Source organism: Macrobrachium nipponense, chromosome 24, assembly GCF_015104395.2.
Source record: "Macrobrachium nipponense isolate FS-2020 chromosome 24, ASM1510439v2, whole genome shotgun sequence".
Taxonomy (NCBI): domain Eukaryota; kingdom Metazoa; phylum Arthropoda; class Malacostraca; order Decapoda; family Palaemonidae; genus Macrobrachium; species Macrobrachium nipponense.
In genome coordinates, this window is record NC_061091.1 from 78,346,416 (window position 1) to 78,367,324 (window position 20,909).

Below are 20,909 nucleotides of genomic sequence, written 5' to 3' on the forward strand. Positions count from 1 at the left end.
TTTACGTTGCAACTTACATGGAACCAGTGGTTATTCAGCAACGGGACCAACGGCTTTACGTGGCTTCCGAACCACGTCGAGAGTGAACTTCTATCACCAGAAATACACATCTCTCACTCCTCAATGGAATGGCCGAGAATCGAACCCGCGACCACAGAGGAGAGCCTTGCAGTTGCACCATAAATCAATTGTTAGGAGAGGGTGGAAACAAAGATGGAAGACAGAATACAAATGGAAGCAAGGTAAAATGAATGAAGAGGGTTGAAGGACAGATTTTCATAGTAAATAGCAGCTTTGGGTCAGTTACTATAAAATGCTTCCATACTTGTTGACTTCTCTACTGAATTCAGTTGCAGGATACTGTCACTTTGTTGTGATATTTCACTATTCTTGTTTGTTTGTTATGTATAAGGACTATTATCCATCTAGTTTGTTTTCCTTCTCCCCGGTGGTTTTTCGGTTTGGTAATTGCCACTAATGACCATTGTTTTTTTCATATACTTGTGAGCGAGTGGCTGTGTCGGAGATGCTTTCGACTGAAGGAGTCGGTTGATCGCTGAGCCTCATTACTCCTGGCGACTATTGGATTTGCTACGAAACACCTGCTTAGATATATCATTATTCTTGAAGGATTACTCTTCATCCTGCCTCAGTAAATGTCGAGGGGCTCTCGCTTAGCCAAGGTTTAAGTTACTATTTTTGGGAGGTTCACGCGATCTTTGTAATGCCCTTGGCTCTGGTTTGATTTGGACGTCCCGGGTTTCCGGAATCATCATCCAGTGAGGAGGGTGGCGCTCAGTGTATGATAGGCGCTAATTCCTTTCTCTCTTTTATCTTGACTTATCTACCCGTTCCTGATACTTGTCTTTTTTTCTTTTCTACATTCATGTTTCATTAGTGAAACTCAACTCAAGTTAAGACTTTCATATTCGTTATTTTGGTTATAAGTAAATGATCGTATCGTTGAAGTACTGAAATGAGAAATTTGAGGTGACACATAAAAAATAAACTATTTTAATCATATATTTTATTGTAGTTTCAAAAGTCAAAAAAAGAAAAAACATAGTTAACATATTCACAATTCCATAAATTTATTTTTCATGCTACGACACTTTCTTTTTCTTTTTATCTATCATAATTTCTTTGTTCAGATGTCTCATCCGAAAGAACACAGAAATTTTGGCAAAAAAATGCTATCACATCTTTGGGAATATCAACTCCCGATAATTGCATTTCTGAAATTAATGACTTATGCAGTCTTTGCCTTCTCTTAAAGTATCACCATGAGCAGCAATGAAAATTTCTCTCACGATAGATAACGGGGACATGAATTAAATCATCAGAAGGAGCATGAAGTCCGCCCGTGTTAATAGTACTAAGCCATGATTTTTCTTTTTCTTTAGCCTCTGATGCCTTAACTCCCAAATGAGGATATTTTAATCCAAACTTCTTCACAATATAGCCTCCAATGTATCGAAGAGATTCTTCTTCTATCACTCCAGATCAATCTCTTGTCTTCCTCTGTCTCATTATTAGGTTCCTCTCCCAAGTCTATTGCGTCCTCGTTTTCTTTTTCAAAGTCACATTCTACTGTTTTGAGAGAGAGAAACAATTTATTGTGCAATAAAGCTTACAAAGCACAGCACAACAGGCAACCCGGACGCGGTATGCGTGTAGGGGAAAGCCCTCTTGAATGAATGGCATTAGCTGTGGTATTATACATACCTTTTCCACTATTGATTACTAGACAAATAACGTCATTCATCAGGCTGATATGGTACTCAGGTAGTATTACAAAATTTAAATACAAGTTGTGGTATCATACATACCTTTTCCACCCTATTGATTACTAGACAAACGTCATTCGTCGGGGCTGATATGGTACTCAGGTAGTATTACAAAATTTAAATGCTTATAGATAACTATATTGGGAAATTACAATATGTTGAATAGGAATTACCCATTAAGTGATTGCACTATATAGTCTTAAGTATTACAAGATATTGAACTTTTATATATATTTTTCAGAACATAAAAAAAAAAAAAAATTATTTGAATGTCTGCTATACAAGATACGTACACATTATCTCAGGTTTCTGTTGAGGTACACAATTGCAACGGAGATAGTAACATGTGGTATACTATGGAGTAAATAATGAGCAATGTTTTACTTTATAACAGGATAAAATTTGAAATAATTACTTGGCAGTATGAATGACATTCAGATGAGGTCAACACATCATATTTTATATAAATATTATAAGAAAAATTAGATATACAACAGTTTTAATGATGTTAACACGAGGTTCCAAAATAGTATGTTCTACAATGTAGTTTTATGCTCAATATGCTGATATAGATATTTAACTGAATGAGTTACATTTGGATGAGTCAACATATAAATTTTAAATAAAAGTTATGAAAAAAAAAAAGGCCCATAACAATTTCATTGGTACTAACAGGTAACTAAAGAATAAAATGTATACTACAGTTTAGTTCTGCACATTATACAGATAATTATTTTGATGAAAGAATTGCATTTAGATGAGGTCAAAACATAAGATTTTAAGAAAATATTATAAAAACAAGGTAGAAATGCAACAGTTATTTCTTATGCTACTAAGTGAATAAAACATACTACAATTTGATTTTGTACAACAAGATACAATATATACTAGTCTATTGACTATCTGGAGCAAGCAAATTTTGGATGAGTATTGATAACCTTTTCAGCACACCAGGTTGCAGAAAATGCTTGAGTAGGTCAACTTCACTCAGTCCCTGTGGCCTGTAATGAGTAATCTCTTCACACTCCACGAGATAATGACTTAGAGTGTGCTTCCTTAACTCGCCACATAGTCTGCAGCATGTTTCTGATGGACTGACAGCTGGCAGTACTTCCCAAAGGTTATCGGCTCTGCATCCTTAGTCTGCTATATGTTGTTTGCTCTCTTCTGCTCTCCAGTCCACAAAGTTTGTAGTCAGGTGGTTTACCTCCAGTAATTTCAAGGTATTTTCTTATTGATGAGTGCGTTTCTTTGAGCATCTCTATTCTCTCATTGTATCTTTGCATTATTTCCATAGCAACTGAGTCCTTCAACATACTCAGGGATGGTGTCAGTTTGTAATCCACTCTCTCCTTCCTTGCGCCTTCTTTAGCAAGCTCGTCGGCTCTCTCATTGCCTTTGATACCAATGTGTGAAGGCACCCATATGAATGCAACCATTCTGTCGGCTCGTCTGATCTGTGATAGCAGGTCTATAGCTCTTCTCACTATGATATTTGATTCAGCTTTTCTTGGTGTTAGTGATTGCAAGGCACTCAGGCTATCTGTTGCTATTATGGCATTGTCCTTATTTCCTATTTTTATGATACTCAGGGCAGCTGTAATACCTAGAAGTTCTGACTGTAATATGGAGCATCCATCTGATGATCGTAATGACAGAGAGTATACCTCCTCTCCATTCTGATATACAGTTACCCCGCTTCCTGCTCTACCATCTTCCAGGAGTGACCCATCTGTGTAATAATGTACCCGCTCCCCTTGAATACTGTCCAGCCTCTGGAAATAGTCATCCTTCAGCAATGCAGGATTCATCTCTTCCTTTTTCCCTTTTAAAGCTGATAGCAATACCTCAGTCTCTGGTATAAAAATACTTGTCAGGCATATTTCTACAAAGTTCTCTCTTTCTGTCTCGCATTGAACTTGCTGGATAAGGATATCAAATTCTTCTACGCATTCGTCCTGATTCAGTCTTCTTGTAAGAATGAATTTAACACCATATAATTTCTTTACCATCTCACATAGGCCTATCAGAGACTTGCATGACAAAATCACTCCCTTTTGAAATTTATACATGCAATTAACCCCTGAGTTTGCCACCTTCATGGTTCTCATGGTGTCCATCATTTCATGCAAAACATTTTTCTGTTTTTCATAATCAATTCCAAAGGCGTTTCGGGATGTCTTGTCACCATAAACAGTACAAGAATTCATGATATCAAACCACTCGTCAACTATACTCTTGTTTTTTTTCATCTGTCCATCCGCGTGTGGTGTTTTTGTATGGTAACACTGCGTCCCGGGCTTTAGATAGTTACGCTATTTGTAAGTTTTAGGTCAATAAAAGGATATCTGGGTGCACATTTGCAACTGAAAAGTGTTTTAATAATTTACTGTATGCGAATTACACCGTTAATATTCGAAATAGGATATTATAATCGTCGAATGTAAGCTGAATGTAACTATCTAAAGCCCGGGCCGCAGTGTTACCATACAAAAACACCACAGGCGGATGGACAGATGAAAAAAAAAGAGTATAATGATACGAACTTTGCAGTCTCCTCCCAATGCAGTTCTATCTCTTTCTCTGCCCAAAGGTAGTTATTTATTTGTACTGATTCTCATGAATTTTACGTTGAAACCTAATTTTGCCAGGAAAATAAATATATCTTAGGAAAAACATTTAGGAATTATAAATATTATTTATATCATGAAATGGGCATTAATGTTCATCCACTTGATAAAGGATATTTTTTTTAATTTTATCATTTGCTTTTGGTTATATGCTGTACTACTTAATTTCTGTTTTTCCTAAGAGAAATATATTTATTTTCCTGGCAAAATTAGGTTTCAACGTAAAATTCATGAAAATCAGTACAAATAAAGAAAGGAGACGTGACTTCATGTCTTCAGCAATATCTTCTTTGCAGAAATGTACAGAACAAATCACGGCATGATCTGAATTAATCTTGTCTGAGCGTCGGCATAATCTTAAAAATTCATCCCTCGGAAACCGAAAGAAACGAATGTTCTGATTAAACTTTATCTTTTTCGTATTATAACCATAAACTGCGCAATTGTTTGGCATGGTTACTTAACTTTTCTACGATTGTGATTAAACAAGAAACCTATATTCAGAGAGACTTTTACCTCAAGACTGCGTGTTAGTGAATGAAACACTGTACTGGACTGTTGGCATTTATATGCCGAGATCCTAAGCAGATTGTGGATTAAGGACAATAAAAGATCCCCAGAGACAGGATACACATAAAATAGGGTCAGAACCATAAAAGAAATCCTCAGAGACCGGATAAGTACAAAATAGAAGCAGAAGACATATTTTGTTCTGATATTTTCGTTCAAAAATCAGACTAAAGTTTGAGCCGCGGGGCCTCTGACCCAACCATATCTGCGCGTTAGTTGACCCCTCTCTGTATGGATCCTGGGAGTACCATAAATATATTACGTACATTCACCATCTCACTTTTGTCTGGACGCATAGGCGTTCAAGTATTTAGAGATGACGGCTATAACTCCACCATTACGGAGACAAACATGTAATTAAGATCATCACGGCTACAACTCAAGTGTTTCGGAGGGAAACCGCCGTTAGATTCATTTAGTCCATTTCATTGATTTGTTTTCTTAATATGTATTCCGAGGTTAAGGAATAACTTGTCTTGATATTCTTGTATTAAATTTGTTTTCCCTTATGAATTGATTTTTGCACTTTTGATATTAATTGAGAGCTATTCCACTGATTGCCGTTGTGAAGTTTTGTAAGAAGTTAATTATCATTCAATCCGAGATGTGTTAAATCGTGCACATTGTAAATGCAGACCAGGGGTTTTTTTTTTTTAAGCACAAGAGTTGCTTTGTATGGTTTTTACATTGCATGGAACCAGTGGTTATTCAGAAACGGGACCAACGGCTTTACGTGACTTCCGAACCACGTCGAGAGTGAACTTCTATCACCAGAAATACAAATCTCTCACTCCTCAATGGAATGGCTGAGAATCGAACCAGCGACCACCGAGGTGAGAAGCAAACACCAAACCAACCACGCAATTGAGGCGCTTACACAAGCATATTCCTGCAATATTTAATTTAATTTCCTTACTACTAAGCTTACATTTGTTAACATGATTGCAACGTGGCACAGTCTACATGTTTATGCAACATGGTACAAATCCCCATGATATGGTACGAGCCATGGACTGACTTGAAGCACTAGATTGCATTACACAATCTATACACAGACTGGTCTTCAATTACAAATAATTAGCATGTGATAATCAAAGCTTTCCATAACCTACGAAGTTTTCTACCGAAAGAAAGGTACAAAGAAACAAACCCAAGTATATGATTTCACACTTTATTTTACTTCAGTGGGATAAAACGAGAGCTGTGGGTAGCACCAATACCAGGCCTACCGTGCTTTACTGGCTTGTAAGTAATTGAGAACTCTGCCAAGTAGTGTGAAATCATTTCAGGCTGAAAAGTAGAAAAGAAAAAATTAGGGAATACAATACTTTCGTATCAGAATCAATGATTACACTTCATTTACAAAATTATTTATGTGGTAAGTATACATTATTAACCAATGCCATTGTGAATATAGTTAAGCCAATGGCAGACTAAATCAAACAGCATTTGACATGGGCGGCTCAGAGGGAATCTTAGTAAAAGCCCCAAAGGAAATGTCACAAACTTTCCTAGACAGCGACCCTTAAGGAGTTTAAAAACCCGGTACGTATAACCTTTGCAGTGTGTTCAGTACAAGGCCGTTAGGGATTTCTGTATAAACATAAAAAAAGAATGAATATCATCAAGATAATGATTCCCAAGAAATACATTAGAAAATTTTTCCCTGTGCCTTTATTAACGATCACCGCCCATGGCCCCATGATTTTGTACAGTACAATAGTAATATATACAATTCATCCCATATCAAAATAACATAACATGTAATTTCTTAGACACTTAACATTTTTTCTTCACTTTAGTTGCAATCACTGTATATGTGGTGATTTGCTGAAATCAATGGAGATTTTGAGACAGACTATAATATTTTTCAAGAGCCATTTGTTCTGACATTTTAGTTTTAATTTACAACATTAAATATGCATAGGAGAATGGCAGAAGGATGACTGTTTATACAACAAACCCTTTAGTGACAGATTTAAAAACCGTAAGCTTAATTTCTGATATACCAAATTTCCAAATCTCATTTTCTTCTGTCTAATACAGTACTTAGGATAACAGCTCCCAGAGCCAGATTTTTTTTAAAAGCAACATTATATTTTATGCCGTCAATATTCTAAAGTTGTGATGCCGTCAATATTTCAAAGTTGTGAAGCAATGTATGTGGGGCAAATTTGTACTACTGGCTTCCTGTGAAAGGTAACCTATGTTTTCATTAGTTGGTTCTTCTTATAAGCTACTTCTGTTTATTCATATGACCAGGCTGTATCAATCTGAGACAGCATCTGTTACTATACAACAATCTAGTAAATTTTAAAGAACAATATTCTATTACATCATCGCCTCATCAAATAAAAGTTCTAAATCCAGCAGCAAACTTGGCATGGATTTTATTTTAAATGAAAGACAAAAAATGCATTATCGAACGTATGAAATTGTGTGTCCACCAAAATTATTTAGTATATATACCTTAATTTCAACCTGGTTGAAAGTCTTTCCATTGTAGACACCTATCATAGACCCCACCATCTCAGGTATGATCACCATGTCACGTAAGTGGGTCTTAACGACGGCCGGTTTCTCTAGAGCTGGGCATTCCTTCTTGGCCTTACGCAGTCGCTTAAGAAGTGCCATGTGCTTGCGCTTCAGGCCTCGCTGGAAGCGGCGTCTCTGGCGACAAGGGAACAATTCTACCAGCTGTTCACTGGAAGTAAAAGAAAGAAAAACAATCATCGTTGGTGATATGGAATACAAATATAGAATTTGAGCAAAAGGCAAGCACTTGGACCTATGCAGTCAATTCAGAGCTGAGGAGGAAATTGAAATGAGGTTTTAAAGGTATAACAGGAAGGAAACCTCAAAGCAGTTGCACTAAGAAACATTTGTTACGAGGGAGTGGAAAGTAAAGTTTACCATCGAATTCAAGACTGATTGACAACTTATGGGGGGAGGAGTTATAAGGTATACTCTCTGAGAAAGAGAGCCCATATTAAGCGACAACACAAGGTACATAAGACATGGTGGGAGACCTGCTATTGAACTAACTGAAGGTGACACTACTGAAGAGAGACGTATTTTATTCCATAAGCTCTGAGGTCCAATGGTAATAATGATGGGCAACTGGCCATTCTTTCTCTCTCTCAATACAGTCATAAACAAAGTGAATACAGTACTACTTCATTTTGGGTTATTGCCTCATAACATGCTTTGTACTTTTCTTTGAAGTTGTATTATTTTAAGTACCAAATGATGAATAATAGCTTAATTTTACTTTAAAGAGGCACTAATTTGACTATGCCGTGCATATAATCTATTGATATAGAATGTGTAAAAAATTCATTACAGGACCTGTGAAGCGGACAGTAAAGATGAACAGAATCAAGAAAAAACTTTATAACAGGCCACACTCCATTCTTACTGAATAGGGCAATACTTAAAATCATTTTGCTGGTCTGATAAAATGTTATAAGACACAAAAGTGGAAAGGCAGCAAAAAGGGGTGTGTGGTGCAGAACCAATTGTCTGTTTATGGTGTGGACTACATGAAAAGAAAAATAAAGGAATGATAAAAACTGTGCAAGTGATAAAAAAAAAGTTAAATGAAGGGGAGTGAGAAACTATATACAAAGTGACAGGAATGAGATGAACTCACTAATTTTGAAATATAATTCTAAGGAAAAGTTCATCACAGAGATATGGTTTATTAATGAAAATTTTTGGCAATACGGAATGTGTCAAATGTTGCAGTACAGGTGTGGTAACTTGAGAAATGAAATGATGTGTGAATGCAACAGAATTTTGTTTTAATGTTTATCCCTAAGAGGTTTCTTCTCAACATAGGATGCAGCAAAGTTTTCCAGTATTAAAAAAAAAAAAAAATAAATAAAATAAAATACATTCCTCAAGTCATCAAAACTACACATCAACACACACCTTTTCTATACTCTTCAGTACACTGATTTCATCAAAAACAGGCTACCCTTAGAATTACTAAATGTCAGCATTTTCCAGTTACCTAACTGAAAATGTTGGGCATGTTATGTTAAGGGCGCCGGCCGGCTAATGCCATTTTTTTAAGGACAGGACTTTGATATTCATACCAATTATTAAGGTGACTTGGGACATCTCCAAACCGCATATGATTTTCACCTCTGACCTTCAGTTTGACACGCCACGGCGATTTATCCCGAAAATAACCATTTTTCAAATTCTATCTCCTCCCTTGATATTTAATATTAAGACCTGAGATTACTACATATATAGATCTGATGTAGACCTCCAATTGAATTAGTTTTTTTTTCTAAAAGTCATTTTTTTGCTAGATATCAATTTTCATTATGGTAAAAAAATTAACCCTATAAATTAGGAAAACAAAATTTATATATATATAAAAAAGGGATCTATTTGATTGTTCTATAATGTCTTTCTGAGTTGTTCTATAATGTCTTTCTGAGTTATATACCAAATTCCCAATGTTATAGCTTTAAAACTAAGTGAGAAGATAGATTTTGAAGGTCAATAAGTATAGTTTTGAGAAACGGGCGTTCAAAGTTTTCCTTCGTATTTCTATAAAGACAATGTTAATAAATAATGATTATTATGAATGTATATTTCTTTTTTGTGTCTTAATAAACCAAACCTATTTCAAGATGGGGCAGTCTTTCCATACGCAAACTCTCTCTCTCTCCCTTTCACTAATTCGGCTTATTACAGTGAATTTTCTTCTTCTGTATGTTAGCGAGATATTTCCTTGTATTTTCCTCTTTGGCAAGATGAAATTCTTGCCGAAACAAAGATAAACAACAAACATAAATGCAAGAGAATGTCAGAGGTGAAACTCGAAGGTGTACTCTCTTTTTACAAAGACAATTTAATAAATCATGATTATTATGAATTTCATATTCCATTTTGGGTATTAAACAACCAAAACTTGGTTACTTATCATAAATGAAGATCTCTTTGCTCAAAGGTTGTAGCCTTGGGCACAGTGTGACGTGTGCTGTCAGGCAAGACTGGGGCGATTCTACGCAACCCTCCCCTCTCTCTTCACTTAACTACGCGTATATTATGATATTCAGTAATAATACTTGAGCGATTTTTTTTTTTTTTTTCATCTGTACGTTAGCAAGATGTTTTCCTTGTCTTTTCCTCATTGGCATGATGAAATTCTTGCCGAACATACATAACAGCAAGCGAATGTCAGAGGTGAAATCGAACGTGTAGACTTCTTGAAGTTGTGCTCGCACTGATGGTTGGACTTGGTAGCTGACTGAAGTGAAGTCTCACTTCTCGACTCGGGGAATGTCCACAGATGCCATTTCTCCCAATTTCTTTGACAATAATTATAAAAATTTTACCATATGAAGCTCCATGAATTTTTCATGACTTTACATTTTTCGCCCTATACCACCATATACGTATAGGGGTTCCGGCCGGCGGCCAAGTTAAGTTAGATCAGGTAGGTTAGATCTGGTCAGGTCAGAACTCTGCACTATGTATGAGGAAACCTGTCCTGATCAATGACTGGCAGGAATCAGGCCCTTAGCTAGGCAAGCATGTTACTAATTTGATTTAGGGGAAACATCACAAAACAGGCCAACCCTCATCACGGTAGACGGGTCTTATTCACTCGATATTTAATTGGTGAAACATGAATACAATTGCAACTCTAAGCATACCATTTAAAAGACTGAAGTTCGTCAACATATTGTGATATATGAAAGCCCCATACGAACTAAAATAAGCATGTGAGCTCTTCGTAAAATATGTTTTCAAGGCAGTTTTGAAATCCAATATGGCGGCTACGTTTTTCATGGACGGTTCTCATCAGTGACGGCCACCACTTTCCCCAGCCTTCCCAGCACTCATTTGAACAATGTTAGCGTATGTATGTAACGTTTATTGATCTTACTCAAGATTGCAGTTGTAATCAGCACAATAAAAACAACATTTTGTGCCTATAATTAGTGAAAGTATGAAACTTGTTATTCCCGGGGTTATTGGTTTGGAACTGAATTCATTCTTACCTTGTTAATCGGCGGTTTTTATCCTTACTGCCATCACAACTGAAACTCCACAGTGCTTATTTGATTGTTATTATACACATTTTGGTCTCAGTTCACTCCACATTGCACTTTAAACCCGTTGCTGTTCCTGGTTTCTAAGCGCGCGCGCCATAAACACAATTACAAACAGCAGACGACGACAGACGACGAAACTGCAAAGTTTTATTCCCTAAACTGTTTACTTTACTCGTTATTTAGTTTAAATTTACTTTGTTATTTAAAAATTTTGATTTAATTAATGTATATTATCCCTTTTTTGCAACCAAATTACCCCGAAAAATTACAGATATTTCTAAAGTAGATAAAATCAAATGTTTCTAACGTTTTCGTACATCTGGCTGCCGAAAACCATAGAGGAACGAATACGTTTTTTTTTTTTGCTTTTTTGTTTTTGCTAGCACTTTTCATTGATTTCAGTCTTTTATTAGTATTTTGAATTTCTTTAATAATCGTATGCCGAAATAAATGTAACCTTTAATGTTTGCATGCTAAGAATGGCAAAATCATTGTTGCCATTAGTGGAGGATTCACACGCACGTTCCATTATTATCCTGTTAAGCGTCCGCCCCTGATGAGCTCGCTGCTAACGTACCGTCACGCTTTTTTTGTAATCAGCGATCATAGCACTGATGATAGTTTTTCAAAGTTAATATTGATTTTTATGCTTGTTATTCATACTGTAATTAACTGTAGGAAATTTCTCTCTCTCTCTCTCTCGGAGTCCAGTCACTCGGCAAAGAAAGTCATCTTCACTCCCGCAATTGGAAGAAAAGTTTTGTATCATCACTGGAGGATTCAGAACTAGAGCTCTCATCATCAAATAGGTTATCAATATCATACTCCTCATCTAGTATTTGATTGATCTCACCTGAAGAAATATGCCTCCTCTTTGGGACATTCATTGTGAAAGACGCGAAATCCAATTTGTCTCGATAAACGCCCGAAGCGTATTGAAAGAAAACCAACAGGGACAGGCAGTTTTCTAGCATAAGCGACCACCAGGAAAGAGTTGCCAGGCTGGAAATAGTTTCCCATGTGCTGAGAGTGTTACCAAATGATGTTCCTACACTTTCTATACGAGTAAACGTATTATTACGGGGCTGACGGCTTGACAAGCACAGTTAAAGTCTTGAACGTAATATCCCGTTGAAGGCGCTACGAGTAGATCGCGGTAAACGTATTATTACGTGGGTGACGCTTAACAGGTTATAAACTGTTTCCATGAATTCTAGTTGTCATAGTAATGCAATAATGATAAAATTGCTTTAATATTTATGTATATATACTTCCAATACATAGCCTAATTTCACCAATTTCAACGTTTTGTGTGTAGTCTTATACCCAGTTTGAGGGTCAACACATACCAAATGGCAACAGAGAGAGAGAGAGAGAGAGAGAGAGAGAGAGGAGAGAGAGAGAGAGAAAGGAAGGCGGGAGGAAACGAAGAAGAAAGGGATGGCGGTGGGGGGGGGGGGGGGGGGGGGGGTTGGGGAGAGGGTAGGTGGACTTTATACGCCGTGCTGTCGTTATCCATTTCTGCATAATGGAGTTTTGTCTCTTGGTACAAGGACAAGTGTCGTTATTCTTTACGATTAGTGATTCACGATACCCTTATAAAAAGTTAAGGCACTGGGTGTAATGCACTATAGCAAAATCTCGTTCTGTTAAGAGTGTTCGTTACAGAAATAGGTATTGCCCAAAAACGTGCTTGCACGTCTCTGAAACCCATAGTAGACATGCTGCTTAGTTTGTCAATCAAAGTTTTTATAACCAAGTATTTTTTACAAGCTAGCTATTGAATAAATTTGTATTTTTCTCAGTCAAAACATATGCCCCTCAATGCTAACTTTCCTCTTTAACGACTTTCTGGTCATTGCAAATTGTCGGCCCCATAATTTCTTATGGTGCGAAAACAGGACAGAGGCCCATGGACCGAAAACGATTGCGTCACACTACGGCGATAATCCAGCAGTAAAACATCTTCATATATCCAAAAAGTAAATAATAAAGATATATATGCGCATTACGATTATAACAATTACATGTATAGCTGATAACAATCTGCATGAATAACTGGTAAACTGTTCTGCAATGACAGTTGAGTATAGCAATTATTTACAATAGGTACGAAAGTCAAGATGTCGTGACGTCATAATACAGAACTTGAAAGAACGTTCTAATTCAGAAAAATAATTACTTAAATTTGAGTCAGAGTCGAGTTACTTTTTCAATAACGAATATTTTCAAATTAATCATCATAAATATGTAAAATATTGATGTTTTACTACTTATTAAAAATAGCAAGAGCACGCTTCTCGTCATCTTCTACCCAAACAGCTGTTTACGCCTGGCTTTTCTTGTTGATGAGAAAATCGTGTTTCGAATTTTTGTGATAAAAGTGCTCCAGCGTCTGTGGGTACAAGTGGTGTGCGGATTTATCACAGGAAATGGTTAGATTATTGACACAAGCTACTCCGTAAACATCGAGATGGCGTCAATCTTCTAAATACCTCGAGTTGTAAGTAAAAATGTGAACGCGTTTTGGTGAGATTTGCACTACGTTTGAGACCGTTTTCAGTACCCTCTGTTTAAATCTTAAAATTTGGCCTTAATTTCTAACTTTGGAGAAAATACTTACTTCGAAAGGAGAGTAGAGGACTTTAGCTCCGTTTCTCACCAACAACAAGTCGCGACTGATGCCCATCTCGGGTGTCAGGACGCGTTATAATGTACTTTTTCGGAGGGTGGCTTGCATTGATTGTAGGTGGCCTGCTTGGCCTGCTGTGATGTTCTACCCTAGCTAGGTAGGAATAACTCTGCAAGGACTGCAAGGAACATTACCAAGAATATGACAACTACTAGGGATTAGGGTGGCAAATGCATTTCACCATGTTTCGTACTAGCCCCTGGGGTTTAATTACTGTCAACCCCCAATGATTGATGGTAAATTCTTAAATAGGCAACCAAATGCTATAGGAAATTGTAATTTCCAGAGAAACACCTCCAAGAGCAACAATTCCAATTTTTTTATTAGTCATGAACTGACTGATTAAATGACAGAAAGGCGACATGACCACCCCTCTCGGAATGTGGCCACTTCCCAAAAAAGCGCTTGAATTATGCCATTATTTCGTTTAGGAGAAAATGCTCACTTTGAGACATGCATAAGGTCTTAAGTGCGCTGCCTGGTTGGGCCACAACTCTAGAATGATGCTCATGGCAGCGAATTCAAGTATTTTTTCGGGAAGGTGGCCGCACTCTGGGATCAGTGGCAGCGGAGACGTTCAAGGCAAAATAGGGTAGATCATCACAGCAAGCCACGCAGGCCAGCTACCATCAATGCAAGCCACCCTCCGAAAAAGTACATTATAACGCGTCCGTGACACCCGAGATGGGCATCAGTCGCGACTTGTTGTTGGTGAGAAACGGAGCTAAAGACCTCTACTCCTTTCGAAGTAAGTATTTTCCCCAAAGTTAGAAATTAAGGCCAAATTTTAAGATTTACAGATTTAAACAGAGGGTACTGAAAACGGTCTCAAACGTAGTGCAAATCTCACCAAAACGCGTTCAACATTTTTACTTACAACTCGAGGTATTTAGAAGATTGACGCCATCTCGATGTTTACGGAGTAGCTTGTGTCAATAAACTAACCATTTCCTGTGATAAATCCGCACACCACTTGTACCCACAGACGCTGGAGCACTTTTATCACAACAATCGAAACACGATTTCTCATCAACAACAAGCCAGGCGTAAACAGCTGTTGGGGTAGAAGATGACGAGAAGCGTGCTCTGGCTAATTTTTAAATAAGTAGTAAAAACATCAATATTTTACATATTTATGATGATTAATTTGTGAAAATATTCGTTATTGAAAAAGTAACTCGACTCTGACTCAAATTTAAGTAATTATTTTCTGAATTAGAACGTTCTTTCAAGTTCTGTATTATGACGTCACGACATCTTGACTTTCGTACCTATTGTAAATAATTGCTATACTCAACTGTCATTGCAGAACAGTTTACCAGTTATTCATGCAGATGTTATCAGCTATACATGTAATTGTTATAATCGTAATGCGCATATATATCTTTATTATTTACTTTTTGGATATATGAAGATGTTTTACTGCTGGATTATCGCCGTAGTGTGACGCAAATCGTTTTCGGTCCATGGGCCTCTTGTCTGTTTTCGCACCATAAGAAATTATGGGGCCGAATTTGCAATGACCAGAAAGTCGTTTTTTAAAAGAGGAAAGTTAGCATTGAGGGGCATATGTTTTTGACTGAGAAAAATACAAATTTATTCAATAGCTAGCTTTGTAAAAAATAGTGGGTTATAAAAACTTGGATTGGAACAAACTAAGAAGCAGGCATGTTTATATGGGTTTCAGAGACAGTGCAAGCAGGTTTTTGGGCAATACCTATTTCTGTAACGAACACTCTTAACAGAACGAGATTTTGCTATAGTGCATTACACCCAGTGCCGTAATTTATAAGGGTATCGTGAATCACTAATCGTAAAGAATAACGACACTTGTCCTTGTACCAAGAGACAAAAACTCCATTATGCAGAAATGGATACGAACACGCGTATAAAGCGCCACCTACCCTCTCTCCCAAACCCCCCCCCCTCCACCGCCATCCCTTTTTCTTCTTCATTCCTCCGCCTTCCTTTCTTTCTCTCTCTCTCTCTCTCTCTGTTGCCATTCGGTATGTGTTAGAATTCATGGAAAACAGTTTATAAACATGTTTAATAAGCGTCACCCACGTAATAATACGTTTACCGCGATCTACTCGGTAGCGCCTTCAACGGGATATTACGTTCAAGACTTTAACTGTGCTTGTCAAGCCGTCAGCCCCGTAATAATACGTTTACTCGTATAGAAAGTGTAGGAACATCATTTGGTAACACTCTCAGCACATGGGAAACTTATTTCCAGCCTGGCAACTCTTTCCTGGTGGTCGCTTATGCTAGAAAACTGCCTGTCCCTGTTGGTTTTCTTTCAATACGCTTCGGGCGTTTTATCGAGACAAATTGGATTTCGCGTCTTTCACAATGAATGTCCCAAAGAGGAGGCTATATTTCTTTAGGTGAGATCAATCAAATACTAGATGAGGAGGTGGTTGATATGATAACCTATTTGATGATGAGGATCTTAGTTCTGAATCCTCCAGTGATGATACAAACTTTTCTTCCAATTGCGGGAGTGAAGATGACTTTTCTTTGCCGAGTGACTGGACTCCGAGAGAGAGAGAGAGAGAATTTCCTACAGTTAATTACAGTATGAATAACAAGCATAAAAATCAATATTAACTTTGAAAAACTATCAGTGCTATGATCGCTGATTACAAAAAAGCGTGACGGTTACGTTAGCAGCGAGCTCATCAGGGGCGGACGCTTAACAGGATAATGGAACGGCGTATGTGTGAAGCCTCCACTAAATGTGGCAACGATGATTTTGCCATTCTTAGCATGCAAACATTAAAGCATGCAAACATTAAAGGTTACATTTATTTCTGGCATACGATTATTTAAGAAATTCAAAATACTAATAAAGACTGAAATCAATGAAAAGTGCTAGCAAAAACAAAAAAGCAAAAAAAAAAAAAAACGTAGTCGTTCCTCTATGCACTTTTCCGTATTCGTTCCTCTATGGTTTTCGGCAGCCAGATGTACGAAAACGTTAGAAACATTTGATTTTATCTACGTTAGAAATTATCTGTAATTTTTCGGGTAATTTGGTTTGGCAAAAAGGGATAATATACATGAATTAAATCAAAATTTTTAAATAACAATGTAAATTTAAACTAAATAACGAGTAAAGTAAACAGTTTAGGGAATTAAAAACTTTGCAGTTTCGTCGTCTGTCGTCGTCTGCTGTTTGTAATTGTGTTTATGGCGCGCGCGCTTAGAAACCAGAACAGCAACGGGTTTTAAAGTGCAATGTGGAGTGAACTGAGACCAAAATGTGTATAATAACAATCAAATAAGCACTGTGGAGTTTCAGTTGTGATGGCAGTAAGGATAAAAACCGCCGATTACAAGGTAAGAATGAATTCAGTTCCAACCATAACCCCGGGAATAACAAGTTTCATACTTTCACTAATATAGGCAACAAAATGTTGTTTTATTGTGCTGATTACAACATTGCAATCTTGAGTAAGATCAATAAACGTTACATACATACGCTAACATTGTTCAAATGAGTGCTGGGAAGGCTGGGGAAAGATGGTGTCCGTCACTGATGAGAACCGTCCATGAAAAACGTAGCCGCCATATTGGATTTCAAAACTGCCTTGAAAACATATTTTACGAAGAGCTCACATGCTTATTTTAGTTCGTATGGGGCTTTCATATATCACAATATGTTGACGAAACTTCAGTCTTTTAAATGGTATGCTTAGAGTTGCAATTGTATTCATGTTTCACCAATTAAATATCGAGTGAATAAGACCCGTCTACCGTGATGAGGGTTGGCCTGTACTGATGTTTCCCCTATTTTCCTGAGCACAGCCTTAACTGGTCCTCCCATTCATTAACCTGACGGAAAGGCCCACCTGGCCATGCATAGCACAAAAAAAAAATTTGGAAACTGAATTAAATCTAAAAAAATGGCTAACTCACTCAATTACAATTTAAGGTGGGAGCGGATGCACGATGAGGAGACGGGTAGGCATGGGATGCCCTAACCTGACCAAACATTACCTTCCCGTCCTAAAATAAGGCGCTGTGCCTCCAACATAGCAAAGGAGGACCTTCGCCTCCATCGAGACGTCCCTAAAGGAAAATTACTTTCCCTACCCTAGCCAGGGGGGCTGTGTCCCCTAGCCATGCATGAATTCTGATGACTTAAATAGCCAAAATACCTTTGCACAATACCAACATTAAAAAGGCGGCCTGAGCTAAAATAAGGATTTATAATACGGTAATTTGAGGTCTGGTCCCCGCCATCATGACCTTAAGGTTAGGAGACTTTGAAAATATTTTAATACTTACTTGCTCATATCCAGCAGCTGGTCGAGATCCACACCGCGGTAGGTGAATTTCCTGAAGGTACGCTTCTTGCGCAGCTCAGTCTGCTGCGCTGCAATTTGTTCCTGGAAGATAAATGCTGGAATTTAATGGAAATAAAAATGTAAACACCGGAAAAATTGACTCGTGCGCTCCGGCGGGAATGTAAACACGGCGTGAATCGTCTCCTTCTTTCGAAGATTTATCACAATAAATCCACTATGGCGACATTATTTCACTTTCTGGACAACATTTAATGAATAATGTCTACGTTACTTCGTTATTATTAATGTTATCGATAATACGAACGTCGATTACTTATGATAAAAATGGTAAGCGGGTATGACTTACATCAGTCATGATGGTTGGTGGTAGAGGAGAGAAGAGACAGACAATGACGCTTCGCTCGACTCGATTGTTTTTTTCTCGATCGGAAGAGAAAGAAGAAGGCGACCATTTATTTATATAACGTTTTTTTTTTATATCTTTTGGGGAATAATTAGAGACGGAAAGGACTATGAAAAGTGATGATTAAAACGTACGACATTAAAGATTTTACTTTTAATGAATTATTTTCAGCGTTTGATGCAGAAAGTGTAAGATGTTCGAGGAAGTCTTCAAGAAAGGAAAGCTAAAAACGATCGAATTACTTAGAAAAAAGATACTGAAATGGAGTAACAAATGGATATCAGTCTTATTTTGAATAAGTGACTGATCAAACGAAAGAGAAAAGTGATAAAGTAGAGCTGGTTTAAGTGAAATGACTTTGCACCACACACGAACAGAGTATCCCGCCCGCAACTGTGGTCGTGGAGAGAGCCCTTAGGAACCTGGAACTTGTGGGAGATGTTTTGCCATTATATTTAAGTGTAAAAATGTCTTGTGGCTATTTACTCGATACTTTTTCAAGAATATGTGTATATATAAATGAGTGAGTGAATGGTAATTCATTACCGGAATTTAAAACAAATAAATACATTTCAAATGCGTCCATTCTATGGTACGGCTATCCTCCCCAAGACATATTTATTTCTTTGATAAAATAGTGACACTGTTTGCAAAGATATACGAATGGAATAAATTGTAGTTTCAGTATGCTGAAGACCTATAAAAATGAAGTTCATAAAGTCGAATTATACACAATTGAGAGAACTTAGAAGAAACAATACCAAAACAAACCATTGTTCAGATTTAATGGGATATTTCTAAACCTTTTAATTCCTATCTTTCCCACGCTTACTTTGAAAATGGGCCTCATGTCTGTTCGAAAGTTTCTTAAATACTCGGCCTAAATGGTTGTTATTGCTTTTATAAATGATTATAGAAATAGTCTTATTTGTTTTTAACATTATCGAAATGATAGACCAACTATTTACCAGGTCTAAAGGCCTATCACGACATCGTGTGATTTACGAATTGGAGGTTCATGTAGGTTAATTGTGGGAATAAGAGTCTTCAATTGCTTAAAAATACATAAGCATTAGCTATTTTGTTATCTTATACCAGAGTTTTAAGTGCTGATTTTTATTTTAGTTTTTAATTTTGACTATGAGCTCTGGCAGATAGGTTTAAGCTAACACTTAGTAAACCTCTCCATCGTAAGTAGTCTGTTATCTTCGGTGCCATATTGAAAATAAATGAATTTATTTTAAAATTGCATCGAACTTCATTTTTCAATCATTACTTCTGAGCAAAAACTCGTAATTATTTATTTATTTCTCTGTTTGTGTGTGTTTTTTTCTTTTTCTTTTTTGCCCGTCAAGGATCTATGCTGTTTGCTGCCTTGATGTGTGGTAATTGTGTTTGCCCGGAAGGAGGTCGCGACCCGACCTTTCGTTCTTGTTAAAGTTTTGTTTACGTTGGTGTTTTGGCGCCATTACACGTGAGGTCCGAGTGACTCTACAGTTTTTACGAAGGAATAATTTGCAGTGTGGTGTGAAACCCCATTTCCCTTAGCTTTGTTGATTGAGAACTGTCTATCTAGTGTGTGATAGGTCGAAGCATCCCGTGGCAGACTATATACCACACCGTAAGTTGTCTGTGAAAGTTAATTTTTGATTTACTGCAGGTGTCCATAAAGTTCCAGTACCATTCCAAGTATTTATTGCCCAGAATGGTGCTGGGATTTTATGGACACCCATTATCTCATTTTATGTAGTTATTCGGCATTCCCGTGATTTGCAGTTTGTAATACACATGTATTTGGTTCCTGTTTCCTAAGCGCACACTCCACAAACACCAGTTGCGTGTACACTACACTGTTTGTGGGGTGCAAAGCTTTGCCTTTACCTATTCCCTCAATTGTTTGCTTTACTCATTATTTGTTACTTCAAAATGTACATTTTAATTCATGTTTATTATCCCTTTTTTGCAACCAAATTTTGTAGTAATTCGTTGTATTTTGTTTCTTCTTTTGCAGTCTTTCATCGTACTTTGGCTTCGTAGTTCGGACGAACCCAAAACCAATACCGGACTGATTATATACGGTTCTTCCGTTTTGGTGTACGAGAGACAGCTGCTACGAGGATGTCAGGAATGTCTGATGAACTAAACAGTTCTCCAAGTTCCTACGCGGTCAATGGCACGGTGGTTTGTGTTCGGCCGTTCTCACAAAAGGGTATGCATTGGTGGTTCCAGCGGGTGGAGACCCAGTTCAGGTTGGCGGGAATCGCAGACGAGGTAACCAAGGCCGACCTCGTCATCACGACGTTACCCGAGGAGGTGTTGAGTAGCATCACCCCGTGGTTGCAGACACAGGCTGGTCCAGTATCCTACGGAGACCTGAAGAACGAACTCATCAGCAGGTACTCCCTTCCCGTCCACGTGAGGGCCCAACGACTCC

The 20,909-nt window shown here is 37.5% G+C and overlaps 1 protein-coding gene across 1 annotated transcript; it reads right to left on the reverse strand.

Annotated features, from left to right (window-relative positions):
- Nucleotides 1–6,142: 6,142 nt before the first annotated feature.
- On the reverse strand, nt 6,143–18,541 carry LOC135205834 (small ribosomal subunit protein uS19-like). Its single transcript, XM_064237085.1, has 4 exons — nt 18,419–18,541; nt 18,053–18,153; nt 7,457–7,691; nt 6,143–6,277 (listed from the first exon to the last, which is right to left on the reverse strand). Exons 1-4 carry the CDS (start codon nt 18,425–18,427, stop codon nt 6,164–6,166), a joined length of 459 nt encoding a protein of 152 aa, XP_064093155.1. The 5' UTR covers nt 18,428–18,541; the 3' UTR covers nt 6,143–6,163.
- Nucleotides 18,542–20,909: the final 2,368 nt, after the last annotated feature.

Coding starts and splice junctions, on each gene's coding strand:
- LOC135205834 (XM_064237085.1), bottom strand. Junction 7,692..18,052: donor CAGCTGCTGGATATGAGCAA/GTAAGTATTAAA, acceptor TTTTACTTCCAG/TGAACAGCTGGTAGAATTGT. Junction 6,278..7,456: donor TCAACCAGGTTGAAATTAAG/GTATATATACTA, acceptor TCTACTTTTCAG/CCTGAAATGATTTCACACTA.